Source organism: Odocoileus virginianus, chromosome 4 (assembly GCF_023699985.2).
Source record: "Odocoileus virginianus isolate 20LAN1187 ecotype Illinois chromosome 4, Ovbor_1.2, whole genome shotgun sequence".
Classification (NCBI taxonomy): Eukaryota; Metazoa; Chordata; class Mammalia; order Artiodactyla; family Cervidae; genus Odocoileus; species Odocoileus virginianus.
The window spans coordinates 47,215,869-47,228,142 of NC_069677.1; the positions used below are offsets into that span (position 1 = coordinate 47,215,869).

At 42.6% G+C, this 12,274-nt stretch overlaps 1 protein-coding gene across 2 annotated transcripts in view; it reads left to right on the forward strand.

The window, feature by feature from the left end:
* Window positions 1–6,587, forward strand: part of LOC110151704 (NACHT, LRR and PYD domains-containing protein 1b allele 5-like) — a 42,643-nt gene extending 36,056 nt beyond the window's left edge. Inside the window, exons 14-17 of one of the 2 annotated variants that reach the window (XM_020915153.2) lie at window positions 76–129; window positions 385–465; window positions 2,966–3,238; window positions 5,077–6,587. In XM_020915153.2, coding sequence (XP_020770812.2) covers window positions 76–129; window positions 385–465; window positions 2,966–3,238; window positions 5,077–5,096 — 428 coding nt within the window. In that variant the 3' untranslated portion in view covers window positions 5,097–6,587. The remainder of the gene's footprint in view (window positions 1–75; window positions 130–384; window positions 466–2,965; window positions 3,239–5,076) is intronic. The other variant, XM_070466506.1, reaches the window with a different exon arrangement.
* Window positions 6,588–12,274: the final 5,687 nt, after the last annotated feature.

Here is a 12,274-nt window from a genome sequence, read left to right on the forward strand (position 1 = left end):
CGTGCTTTCACACATCGATGCTTTAATTCCAATTTCATACCACTTTTCCAACTGCTGCTTATTGTACCTTAACAGGTGACTGGGTTCAGCAAAATCGGAACCAGAACATTTCAAAAAGCAGCACAAGTGGTAAGTGCTTGTAAGTGGACATTAAACTCGTCTCTTCCTTCCATACACTAGAATTTTAATTCTGCTTTGCAAATCCAGTAACGTTCAGGATCTGTTAAGTGTTCCCTAACTCTTAATCATCTGAATGAGCTTTGAATCCTTTTTTAACTTGCTGTCAGAATGATGATTTCAAAATGATTTTTGAAAAGTCCAGCTTGAAGATGGGTGGATAATAAAACCATAAGGGAAAGCCAATTTGTTGTTATTTTTTTAAAGGTAACAGGCGACGAAAAAGGAGTAACAGCGTACCCGATGAGATGGTCTATGATAAAAGAATGAAGCAGATTGACAGTTCAGGTTTGTAAAAATGTCCTCTGTGGCTGTCAGTCACTTCCTCTGGTCTCCCCCAGGACATTCATCTGACACATGTTCTTCTTGGGTCAGTCTCCCTGGAGTCATATCTAGGTGTGCCTGCCCTCCCAGCTACCTTCCCCCTGTGTCCAAGCTTCTCAGGCCTGGATAAAGGTCCTAGGTGGTCTGCCCCAGCCTCCTTTTCCACCCTGGCTGCCCAGTCCTACCCTGCACTTGGTGAAAGTAGAATTGGGGGCCAGGGGAAGGTCTTGCAGCCTGTAGGCTCAGTGGCCACGGCCTGTCCATCTGTGCATTTCCTATAGCACTGAGCCTGCAGCCTCTAATGTAGAAGATAATGAGCGTTCACTGAAGAAGTGAATAGTGAATGTCCGTGTGTGCATTCACTGGCTTCACAGTTATTAACTATATTTGGGGGTAGGGAGCCACCAGCTCAATTATTAGAGATAAAGGTCAAGTTAATTTCTTCCATTTAAATGGCAGAGACCAAGGCTTGATAGCTGTGAAAATACAGTAGAGATTTAAGCACTTAACAACAGTACTCCAAGGAACCAGAAGATGGAGTATGTACCTCAAAATCAAGTCCAGCCAGGATTCATAAATCGAAGTTTAAAAACCCAGGCTCAAATTACACAAGACAAGATCTTAAGGCTTTGGGGGCCTCATGTAGATGAACCCTTTCATCAAAATACCTTTTATTATTGTAAGAAGGTGTGAATCTAAAAGCAGATAAACTCTATAGACTAAAATAAGATGTTATTCGCTTGGAGTTGAAGAGGATGATGTATGTCTGATTTTACTGTATATCACTAGAGAATTGTTTATCATTTCTATTAAATGAACATCAAAATAAATGAGGCTCTGGGATTATTTTTAAAACCTAACCAAATTGGAATACATATTTCTTTCAGTTTTATTGAAATATAGTTGACAAAAATTGTATATAAGTACACAATGGGATGCTTTGATGTATGCATACATTGTGAAATATTTACCAATTGCATTAATTAGCACATCTATCACCTCACACAGTCACCTTTTTTTTTTTTTTTTGGTGGTAGAACTCATAAGACCTTCTCTTAGCCAATCTCAAAGAGTACAGCATAATATTTATTATTAACTGTAGTCATCATGCTGTATATTAGATCCTCAAAAATTATTCACTTATAACTGAATGGGACACATAGGAAAATTTTTTCCTTTTTTGAAGTTATTTGGCTATTTAAAATTAGCTCCAACAACAAGTAGCTAGACATAGAATAAAATGATCAAATACTACCTAGAAAATTAAGGATTTCCAGCCTTTTTAGAGTTGACAATGTGGTAGCAAATAAATTAATAATGATTTACTTTTGTTTAGGTATTTTCACATTTTTTAAGATACTGAGTGTCTATCCTGATAGTTTGAGGCTCAGCATATCACCATATTGCTTTTTAAAATATAGTCATCTCTTAACTCTGAGTCACTTTGAGATCTTGTTAAACTTTAGATACAGCATCTGACATGGTAGGTTTGGGGATTACCCCGAGAACTTGCGTCTTTGATGGATGGGTTCTCTGTGTGGTTTCTCTTGCCGCAGTTTGAGAGGAACACGAATCTCGTGTGTTAGGAGACCACTAGGGGGCAGTGGCCATCTTTTAGAAACCATTCTTGAGTAAAGAGGGTTAGGGTTCAATATAAATGTTAGGTTCCCTTCATTAGACTATTGGCTCTAGATGAGCGAAGTGTTACGGTTCTGGAGGACGGGCAGGAAGGATTCTTCCTCTCACCCTCTTATGGCAGCTCCAGGGTTTGTAAGGCCTGGAGGGTCCTTAACGAGACTCTACCCCTGGTGAGCTTTGCTGTGTCATAGCACAGCCGTCTGAAAAGTGTGAACATAGAAGACCCAGCTGGGGCTGGTATTTTGTATTGGGGCACTTGTTTGCATTGGCAAACATAATCCCTTCCAGAATGGTGACATGGTTTCTTAGTGAACAACAGATACTAATATTACAGACGCTGTGCCCTGACTTTTCTGTGGAATATGCTCTTCCCCCTAATGCCAGGAGATGGCAGAATGGAGACTGCAGTTCATATCTCTTGCTACCCTCTTTAAGTTAGTGCTTTGTATGTGAAGATTCAGAGATGGGCAAGGGGAAGAGTTGTATAATTTTCTTTTTGAGCCACATAAAGTATTTTTGGTGCCTGATTTTTTTTTCCCCTCCAGCCTAATTTGTGCAGTTTTGCAAAGCAATTTCATTCCCTGAATCATTGAATTATCCTTGTGAGCATTATACCCCAGTTCAACCTTATGTGTAATCATTCCCTTCGGTTCTTCTAATAGTTTGGAAAGCAGGGATTTTTTTGGCACTTAAATTTATTTTAAAAGCAGTTAAAGTTTCAAATCATGGTATCTATCCTTTTTTATATAAAGAGAATACATTTTCATTGTCAATGACTATAAATGAAGTGTTGAGAGAAACTACTGAATTCTTCGTGTGCTTTTAGATGGGGTGAAGACTAAAACCCTGTTAACAGACACTCAGTTGTTTAACCTTGCTGAGAAGCTGGGGAAGGAGTGGTTAAAGATTGCCATTGCCAACCTGAAGCTGAATATTAGCGAAATCGATGCTATCCGGGAGAAGGAAGACAATGTTACAATCAGTAAGTTTAAGATGCTGAAGAAGTGGCAAGAGAAGGAGCAGAGTAATGCCACAGCTCAGAATTTATGTAACTGCTTAAAAAATGTTGATTCAGTTGAAGTCCAAGATGTGCTGAGAGGTAAGCAAAAAATTATCTTAGTCATTTACTTGGGGTCAAGCTGGGTCTTTGCAAATAGCAAATCTGTACTCTAGAATGTGTTAGTCACGTCTAAGCGCGGGTTCAGAAGATTGTGCAAATGCTCCGCAGTAAGCACGTCGGTCATAATCTTAAGTAAAGGTGATTCATGTGTGACATCAGAGGAAGTATTTGAATACCATCTCAAGTGCTGGCTAGGTTTGTGACCAAGCAGGTTTGTTTTTTTTTTTTTTAATTGAAGTATACTTGATGTACAGTAAGGGACAGGTGTACAATGTAGTGTTTCACAATTTTTATAGGTTATATTCTGTTTACAGTTATAAAGTATTGGCTATATTCCCTGTGTTGTGCAATATATCTATGACTAAGCAAATTCCTTACCTCGCCTAAAGCCTCTGTATTCTCATCTGTCAAATGGATGCAAAACTCCCAATGTCCTAGGTCTCTTGTGAGAATGAAAAGAGATGATGCATATAAAAGCTCCAGGTTCAGGCAGTGAGACTCAGGCAGGAGTAGATAATGTCCTTTCTTGTTGTTCAGTTGCTCAGTCATGTCTGACTTTTGCAGACCCCATGAGCGGCTGCACGCCAGGCTTCCCTGTCTTTCACTGTCGCCTGGAGTCTGCTCAAACTCATGTCCATTGATAGTCTGTAACTGGAGACCTAGCTGGGAGCCTTGAGCCTTCCAGACTTTCTGTGGTGTTGATGCAGTGCCCCACTTGGTGGCACTAGTGAGCCTCCAGCAGCAAAGATGGGAACGGAGCGCTAAAGGGAGTTGTTTCTGGTCTCAGTCCAGAAAACCACAGGGTTCCTTCCTTTGTGTTGAAGCACTTCTTTTTTTGTGTGGCTTGACTTAGCATATTGTTAGACCCAAGGTCAAACCAATTCACAGCTTGGATTTTTATTAATATGTATTGTTACCATGATTAACAAATGCTGTGTTACTTCTCAGAAGCAAGTCAGAGAGAGATTTTTATTTGGAATTCTATGCGGACTTTTTGTTCCTTAAAGAATGTAAAAGTGTGTCAGCCACCCCAAAAGTTTATATGAAAAGTTAAAGTCTGGGGTGACCTCTCAGGATGCAGTCAGGTGTGGAGCGTGAGCTTTCTGAACGCCCCCACCAGTTTGGATGCAAGAGCTGCAAGCCAATAGAATAGGCAGTTTCAACATCAAATTTCTTTTCCTTGAATATGTTGAAATTATGTAAATCACTGAGGCCCACATGTGGAAATCTCCTTATTTGCATATAGGCATTTCTGCCTATTGACAGTAGTGGCCCCTGCTGTGTTAAGGAAACAATCATAGCCTCTTCCATCAAAGGAAGGCTTGGAAGTCTGACCGTCTCACAGATCCTGTAGAATGGGTGGTTATTTGTCGTTTTGTTTTTATCTGCTCTTGACTTCACTAGATGCTTGACTTGTTGCCACATAAAGCTGAATAAGGATTTGTGACATTTTTTTGGCAGTGAAATGGATCATAAAAGCTTATCAGTCCAATTTGTCACTGAATAGGAGAAAAATCTTCAGTGAGTTACAAACGAACAAAAAGCCAGAAATTTTCCAGTGTTTTCTGCCCTCCTGTAGCCAAAATATCTGGGTGATTGGCTGACTTTTGTGTCTTTATCAGGGCATTTTAGTGTCTTATAACTGCAGCCTTCAAAAATTGCACTGGTTTATCTTCATCTCAGGAAAACCCAGCCACTCCAGCAGTTCCTTTTTGAAACGGACAAGTGAAACGGCCGTTTGAAACGGCCTTTCTTTAAACACATGTGCTCTTTCCCCACAACAATGAATCCCTGAATTCGTTTCTCTCCCTTGTTAGGCTTCTTACAGGAAACGTGAGGTTTGAAAGATGAACTGGAAAAGGAAGCCTCAGGAACTTCCGCCTTCAAAGACTGTCTCCGTGGTAATGAGGCACAGACTTCGGGACCCAGAGCTACACAACCTGTGGAAGCAGCTCCTTTCACAGACCGCTTGCAGCTCACATTATTCAGGGGCAAAGGGAATGTGAAATATTTGGAAACCTTGAGGAGGAAAAAAAAGCCTCTATAATATCAAGAATTTTTTTTTTGTACCTCCCACTCTCACCATCCCACCCGGCTTCCCCACCCAAACACATCCACTTATAAAGGGTGCCTGAAATGACTCAACAGCAGTCAGGCGAGAAATGTGGTAATTTTCCTACTGGAGTCTGTGAACTATGAAATTCCTATCAAGCGTTTGGAACATTTTTTTTTAGCAATTAAGTGGCGGAGTACTTAAATTGCACCAATTTCACCTAGCTTTTTTGCCTCGTGTTATTAATGATGAAGAGAGGCTCCTGTTCTTTTAGCTCCCACACAGTCAGACACTCATGTGCTGCCGGGTCTAGTACGTCTTTTTATGTGAGGTGTGATTTCCGTGTCTCACATTACTAACCAGTCTGGCTGGTGGTCTGTTAGACCATTAAATCAATCATGTTACCTGGCCCTAGGGTCATTAGAAAGGATTATAATCCTCTCCCCATCCGGGCTGGTGCAAAACGCTCACAGGTGGTGGCCTCATCTTAACTGGGGAAGTTCACCTGGATCCATCGTTAAGAGTCCCTGCAGATTTCGTCAACCTTCTGAAATCACCAAACACTGCATTTCTTGACCTTGACCCTGGATTGTTTACTTCTGGGAGGGTTGTGGGGGGCGGGCAGTGCAGGAATGCCACTTAGAAATAGCCTTAGTCAGGACCAAGGAACATTGTCGTCTCTTCTCGAAGAGGACTTGCCCCAGGGAATCATGGGCCATATTGGCTCTTGTTAATGGGTGAAATCTTTCTTTTTTTTAATATGTCTTAATATGTAATAGATATTGTCACTCTCCCAGAATCATGCGTGTGGTGATTAACATTTTGGATATGTTTTGTTAACTTATTTGAAGAAACTATAAATTACCATTAGTCCCCTGTAGACAGTAGCTGGAGAGTAAATTCAATCTTAATGAATTAATCAGAGGAACATACTTTATAGCTTTGCCTGTGAAGAACAAATTCATTTTATAGGGAAGAACGTATTGATATTACTAATGATCAGGGATCCAGTGGAATTCAAATCAGTGTCACTTTATGAGTTTTTTTTTTTAATTCTATATTTCAGGAAACACATGGAGTTTTAACATTCAGAAGTGTAAAATACTTAAAGGTCTTGAATTTTTTAAGTGTTTATTATTTTTTGTAAGTTGTTTTCCAAAGAAAATCGTAATTTCAGAGGTGCTTTGTATATAAGCTGGTTTCCTAACAATTTCCAGCCTTTTTCCTACTGTGGATAAAGGGAAGAACAATAAATCTGCATCTGTACAGTGCAAATATGTCTTCTTTGTTTTATTATTTACTTACAGATTACTTTTTAAAGCATCATCTTCCTTGATTGTTGTTATCTTGGCTGTTTGGGCATTAGTTGATTTTGCTCCCAGACCCAGTTCTTGGAGTAAAGTTGAGTGAGGGTAAAGCAGGGGCAACTAACCCAGGAGTTTTCACGGATTCAGGAGCACCCCCACACCCCCTAACCCTTCTCCCTCCAGGAATGTCCAGGAATGAGTGTTCTCCCACCTGTGCATGGGAAGGTATGTTTTTATTTAAAACCAGGTGTACTCATAATGAGCTCCTTACCTGTGTGTCTCTGTAACAGGATTTTCCTGCACATTTGCAACGTGTTTTGTTATTTTGGGGGTGGCTTTAGGGGACAGGCTTTCTCCCCTGCCTTGTCAAATGGAAGTGTTTTCACTCCGTTTTCTAAAGAGGACACTGTCTTTGCTGAATTGAAGTGTGTTCTCATGAGGATGGTTGTTTTCAGCAGGCGGTCCAGCCTGTTGCCATTGCTGGAAGTCCTCAGGGTGAAGCAGCCTGCTTCTGGCTGAAGGCGGAGATCCCGACTGCTGGGCGTGCATCCTTCCAGCCTACACACCGGGGTTTGAGCATTTCTGATAATGGCTCTGTGGCTGCTACTTAACAGAGGCCCCGGGGTGGAATTCTGAGTGCAGAGTTCTGAAGTTCGTCCTGCTTTTTTAAGCTGAGACCTCCAGCCTGGAGCCTCCAGAGAACTCAGATCCAATTTACTCCAATCATGTTGTAAATTCCTAGTTAAGCAGCCTGGAGTTAGGCTGCCATCTTTATTCTGCAGAAGTCCATTCTTACTGTGTGCTTTAACCTTTAGCATGAGTTTCCTTTTTAGAAGGGGGTCTTATCTGTGCATTTATAGCAGTGTTTTGTTTTCAAGCAAGTTGGGAAATCTAAAAGATGGTTTTGTGACATAAACACTGCAGGGAAGGGCTTGGATGAGTTCCATGTTTTTAGCTGGAGGAGCCTTTTGTGAAAGGAAGTCTCACCTGGAAGCTGTGTTGGTGAAGCATTCAGAAGTGGCGCTGCTCTGGTTCGGGGGGTTACTGAGGGCTGATGCGGGGTTGTTGAGGCGCCCTGCTGGTCCCCTGACTTTCTCCGTTGAGCAGTGTGTGAACCAGCCATTGAGGTGACTGCCGCTGAGAAGACTGGTCTCTTGTAGCTTGTATCTGTGACATCTGCAGTGGGAAATGACCCCAGTTCCAGTTCACTGGTGATCCTTCGGTGGCACATTGCTCCTCATAGGCCACATAATCCCAGGCCATAGATATGCTAACTGCCCAGATCATCCACCCTGTCGAGGCCTTCCAGCCTGCCATTCCCTCTGTAGTGATGAGAGCACGTGGCGGCTGATACTCCATCAGCCCGGGTTCTGGAAGAGAACAGCAGAGCAGAGCCCCCAGCCGATCCCCAGTGAGCCTGTTCCTCAGGCAAGAAATGGACCTTTGTTTTAAGCCAGGAAACCAACACTCTGGAGCAACCTTGGTGACTTTCACGGGTGTTCCCCCATTCTGAGCAGGTGCAGTTGTTTTGAGCCAGGGGAACATATGCATTCTGTAATTTTTTTGTGTGATTGGAAATGATTTGGTTTTTTAAAGACTTTCTTATTTATCCTTAGGTTAAAAATGAGAACCATGGGAACTTGTGAAGATTTGCCTTTTTTTCTCTACCATTTTTAAGTACTAGGGCCTAAGTCCACAAGTACATGAGTGACATGACTTTGCCTGTACTTGCATCTCTCACAGTGCAGTGAGGGAGAGGGGAGAAGCTTAAGTAGATTTGATGTTGTTTGCATGGTTATGATGACTCACTGTGACCCGAATTATGGTTTAGTTGCTAAGTCGTGTCCAGCTCTTTTGCGACCCTATGGACGGTAGCCCACCGGACTCCTCTGTCCAGGGGATCTTCCAGGCCCAGGGATCGAACCCATGTCTCCTGTGGCTTCTGCACTGCAGACAAATTCTTTACCACTGAGTCACGGGGGAAACCTGTGACCTGCAATTGAGAAGCCAAGGGTACGGGTTGCAAGCACAGGGCAGAACCAGGCCGCCTGGGCTCAGATCCCAGCGTCTACTACTTCCGGTATAAGCCTCTATGGTCTCTCTTTATTTCCTCATCCATAAAAAGGGGAAGGCAATGGTGCCTCCTCACAGGGTTTTTGAGAGGATTCTGTGCATTTGTGGTATAAGCACTTGCAGAAACATGCTTGGTACTTAGTAAGCACGGGGTAAGCATTAGTTCCTGTTGCTTCTAGAAAAAGGTTACTAGAGTGTATTGTCTCTGATGTTACATTGATGTCATAATTTACACTCATAATTTTAATATCATACTAAAAGATACATACAAATAACTAAAAGTTTTGAGTTGTTGACCTAATACATGTCAACCAAAAAGTTGATAAAATTCAATTTTTGAAAAATATGTTTGGACTTTCTTCCTTATTTAAACGTTTTCTCAGTCAGCCCAGACTGCTACAACAAAATACCACAGGTTGAATGGCTTAAACAACAGAAGTGTGTTCTTCAAAGTTCTGGAAGTTGGGAAGTCCAATATCAGGGTACTGGTGGATTTGGTGTCTGGTGAAAATTCCCAGGTTTGCAGCAAGTCACCTTATTACTGTGTCCTCACATTGGGGTTGGGGGAGACTTCTTCAAGTCTCTCTCTCTCTCTTTTTTTTTTTTTACTTTATTAACACAAGCTTTTTTTTTTTTTCCTTTTGCCACACTGCAAGTCATGTGGGATCTTAATTCCCTGACTAGGGATCCAGCCTGTGCCCTCTGCATTGGAAGGCAGAGTCTTAACCACTGGCCCACTAGGGAAGTCCCCTCCAGGTCTCTTCTGACAAGGGCACTAGTCCCACGAGGACCTAACCTCCTAAAGGCCCCACCCGTCATACTGTCACACTGGGGATCAGGGATTCCATGTGTGACTTTTAAAGGAACACAGACGTTCAGTCCATGGCTGTATTGTAGATGCACTTTGCCTTAAAACAGGAAGCCACAGTTGTGCTAGCCAGAGCCAACCGTTTAGCCCTCAAGCAGGGAAACTGCGTGGTCCAGGCGACACAGCCACGGGGACTCCTGGCCTCCGTCCCTTCTGGCTTCAGACAAAGCCCGTGTTCCCCCCTTTTGACTCCCAGGCTTTCTTTCCGCATTAGGGTGTCTGAGGCCCTTGTGCATCTCTTGAGTTGTAACGTACCCACCTGTGGCTATCTGGCCAGATCACTCCGCAGAGCTGACCCCTTTTCCCCAAAGCTCTGGGCCTTCGGTGGGGCCACTGTCAGCTGTTTTTTTTTTATGTTAATTCTGGGACTCAGTCATTCTTATTTCCTTTTAAAAAAGTGATCTGTTATCAAATTTCCCTAGTAGGCTAGATCTGAGGCCTCTTTTTAGGAGGGACCTCAGTCTTCCTGTTCCCTTGTTCCCCACCCTCTGCTCTGGGAAGGTAGGACCCTGCTTGTTTGACACTGTGTCTTGGGCCAGACAGTCCTCTGCTGAATGCCCCTAGTAGGCGACTGCCCTGGCAGGACAAGGCATCACTGAGGTCTTCAAGCAAATGATCTAAAAATTTTAAAACCTTGATGTTGAGTGTGGACTAGAGGCCAGCACTGTACTGAGTCATTCAGCCCTCACAATAGCGCTGTGAAATAGGGCTACAGTTTTCTGAATTTCACAGATGAAAATAGCGGCAAAGAGCAAACCCATCTGGCCCATCACCAAACCCAAGGGCTAATAATCATGATCAAAAATTGCTTCATTTGTTGTGTACATATTACATGCCAGGTGCACTGGTAACGCTTTGTAGGAGTTGCTCCATGTAACCCTTGATCTGATCCTTTGAGGTAGGTTCTAGTATTATCTTCATTTTTTAGGGGGGCGTGTGCCACACAGCTTGCAGGATCTTAGTTCCCTGACCGGGGACTGAACTGGTAGCCCCGGCAGTGGATGCACAGAGCCCTAACCATTGGATCACCAGAGAAGTCCCTATCTTCACTTTTTAGACGAGAAAATGGACAGGGAGAGGTCAGAACAACATGGTCATGTCATACAAGTTGTAAACGGCAGACTAGGTTTAAATGAGAAAACCCAGAAAACTAGTCAAGTAGTGAAGGATGAACTTTGTTGTGAAGATCTTTCTTGGGCTAGTAATGTTTTTGAAGGATATGTCATGGCAATTTCTGGAACCAAGGAGACACCTGTGATCATTTGTTTAAACCCAGTCTATAGCACAGTCGACAGTCTTGCCTGTCCTCATTTCTGGGCACAGACAACCGGCCAGACAACCAGCCAGACAACCTTGCCATTCCAAGGAGGGGCTGGGGTGGGATGCCAGCAACTCAGCGGCGCCAGTCCATCAAAGCCCCTGAGTTCTTGCCGTGATCAGAGCCAGCTGCCCAAACCCTGTACTCAAAGGCAAGAAACTCCTATCTGTGAATCACCTGCTGGCCATCCAAGCTTAAGGAGGAGTCCCTAAAGACGAGGAGGCATGTGATGGGATCTTAGCTTGATGATTTCTATCCACTTGCACATCAATTTGGCAGGAGGAGACTGAAAAACGAGTATGTCTCTCCACAGATGAGGACCTGGTGTGGCCATATACACTCTCTGTTCACTGGGATATAAATTGAGTTCTGAGGGGAGGACTCACCTGAGAAAGGGTAGGGGAAACAGGGATGGACTCTGAATAGTCCATTCCTTGTGGCCTTTTCATATTAAGGAGGAATGTGATTAACAGAGTTTGAAAATTGCATGGTATTCCATCAGGTAAATCTTTTAAAATTCTCATTGTTTAAAGAATTAAAAAGCACATCTCTCAAGCCAGAGAGCAAGGCTATTATCCATGCGGTTTGGGCAGGAGTTCTATATAATTTAAAGCAAAGGGAGAGTTTTTCTTATTGTAATTTAGAAACAATTCTCCCCTGAGAGACCAAGAGGTCACAGAAATTAGAATAATGTAACTAGAAAGCCTCTTAATGATGTTTTTCCCAGTTGGAGGATGTTATTATGTATTTGGCTAATGCACAGTATGTTACTGGGCTGTGGTTAATAGGAAAAAGCATTTTTATGTGTTTTACTTTTAGATTCAGATGTTGAACAAAAATAATAAAGTATATTCTCACAGGCTGTAATTTCACTCAAACGGCCTCAGTATTAAAGTAGATCAGTCTTATGAAGCTCCCTTTAAAATATGAGATTAAAGGACTTCCCTGGTGGTTCAGTTGTTAAGAATCTGCCTGTCAATGCATGGGACATGGGTTCAATCCCTGGGTCTGGAAAGATTCAGATGACATGCCACAGAGCAACTAAGCCCGTCTACCCCAACTACTGAGCCCGCGCTTTAAGCCTATGCTCCACAACAAGAGAAGCCTGTGCGCCGCAACTAGAGAATAGCCCGGTCACTTGCTGCAACTAGAGAAAACTCATGCAGAAACAAAGACCCAGCAGAGCCGACAGATAAATAATAAAAAATTTTAGAGATGTTAAAAAAAATAAGATATGGGATTAAAGGAACTAGTAAATGGGCAAGAATATCGTGGCATTCTTTCCAAGGTGATTTTTTTCAAATTTCACCAGTTTTCAGTTTTCCCACAATGTGTATTTTAGCACTCAAAGCATTCCAATCACATTAGAAAAACAATTACTTTTTTTTTAATTAAT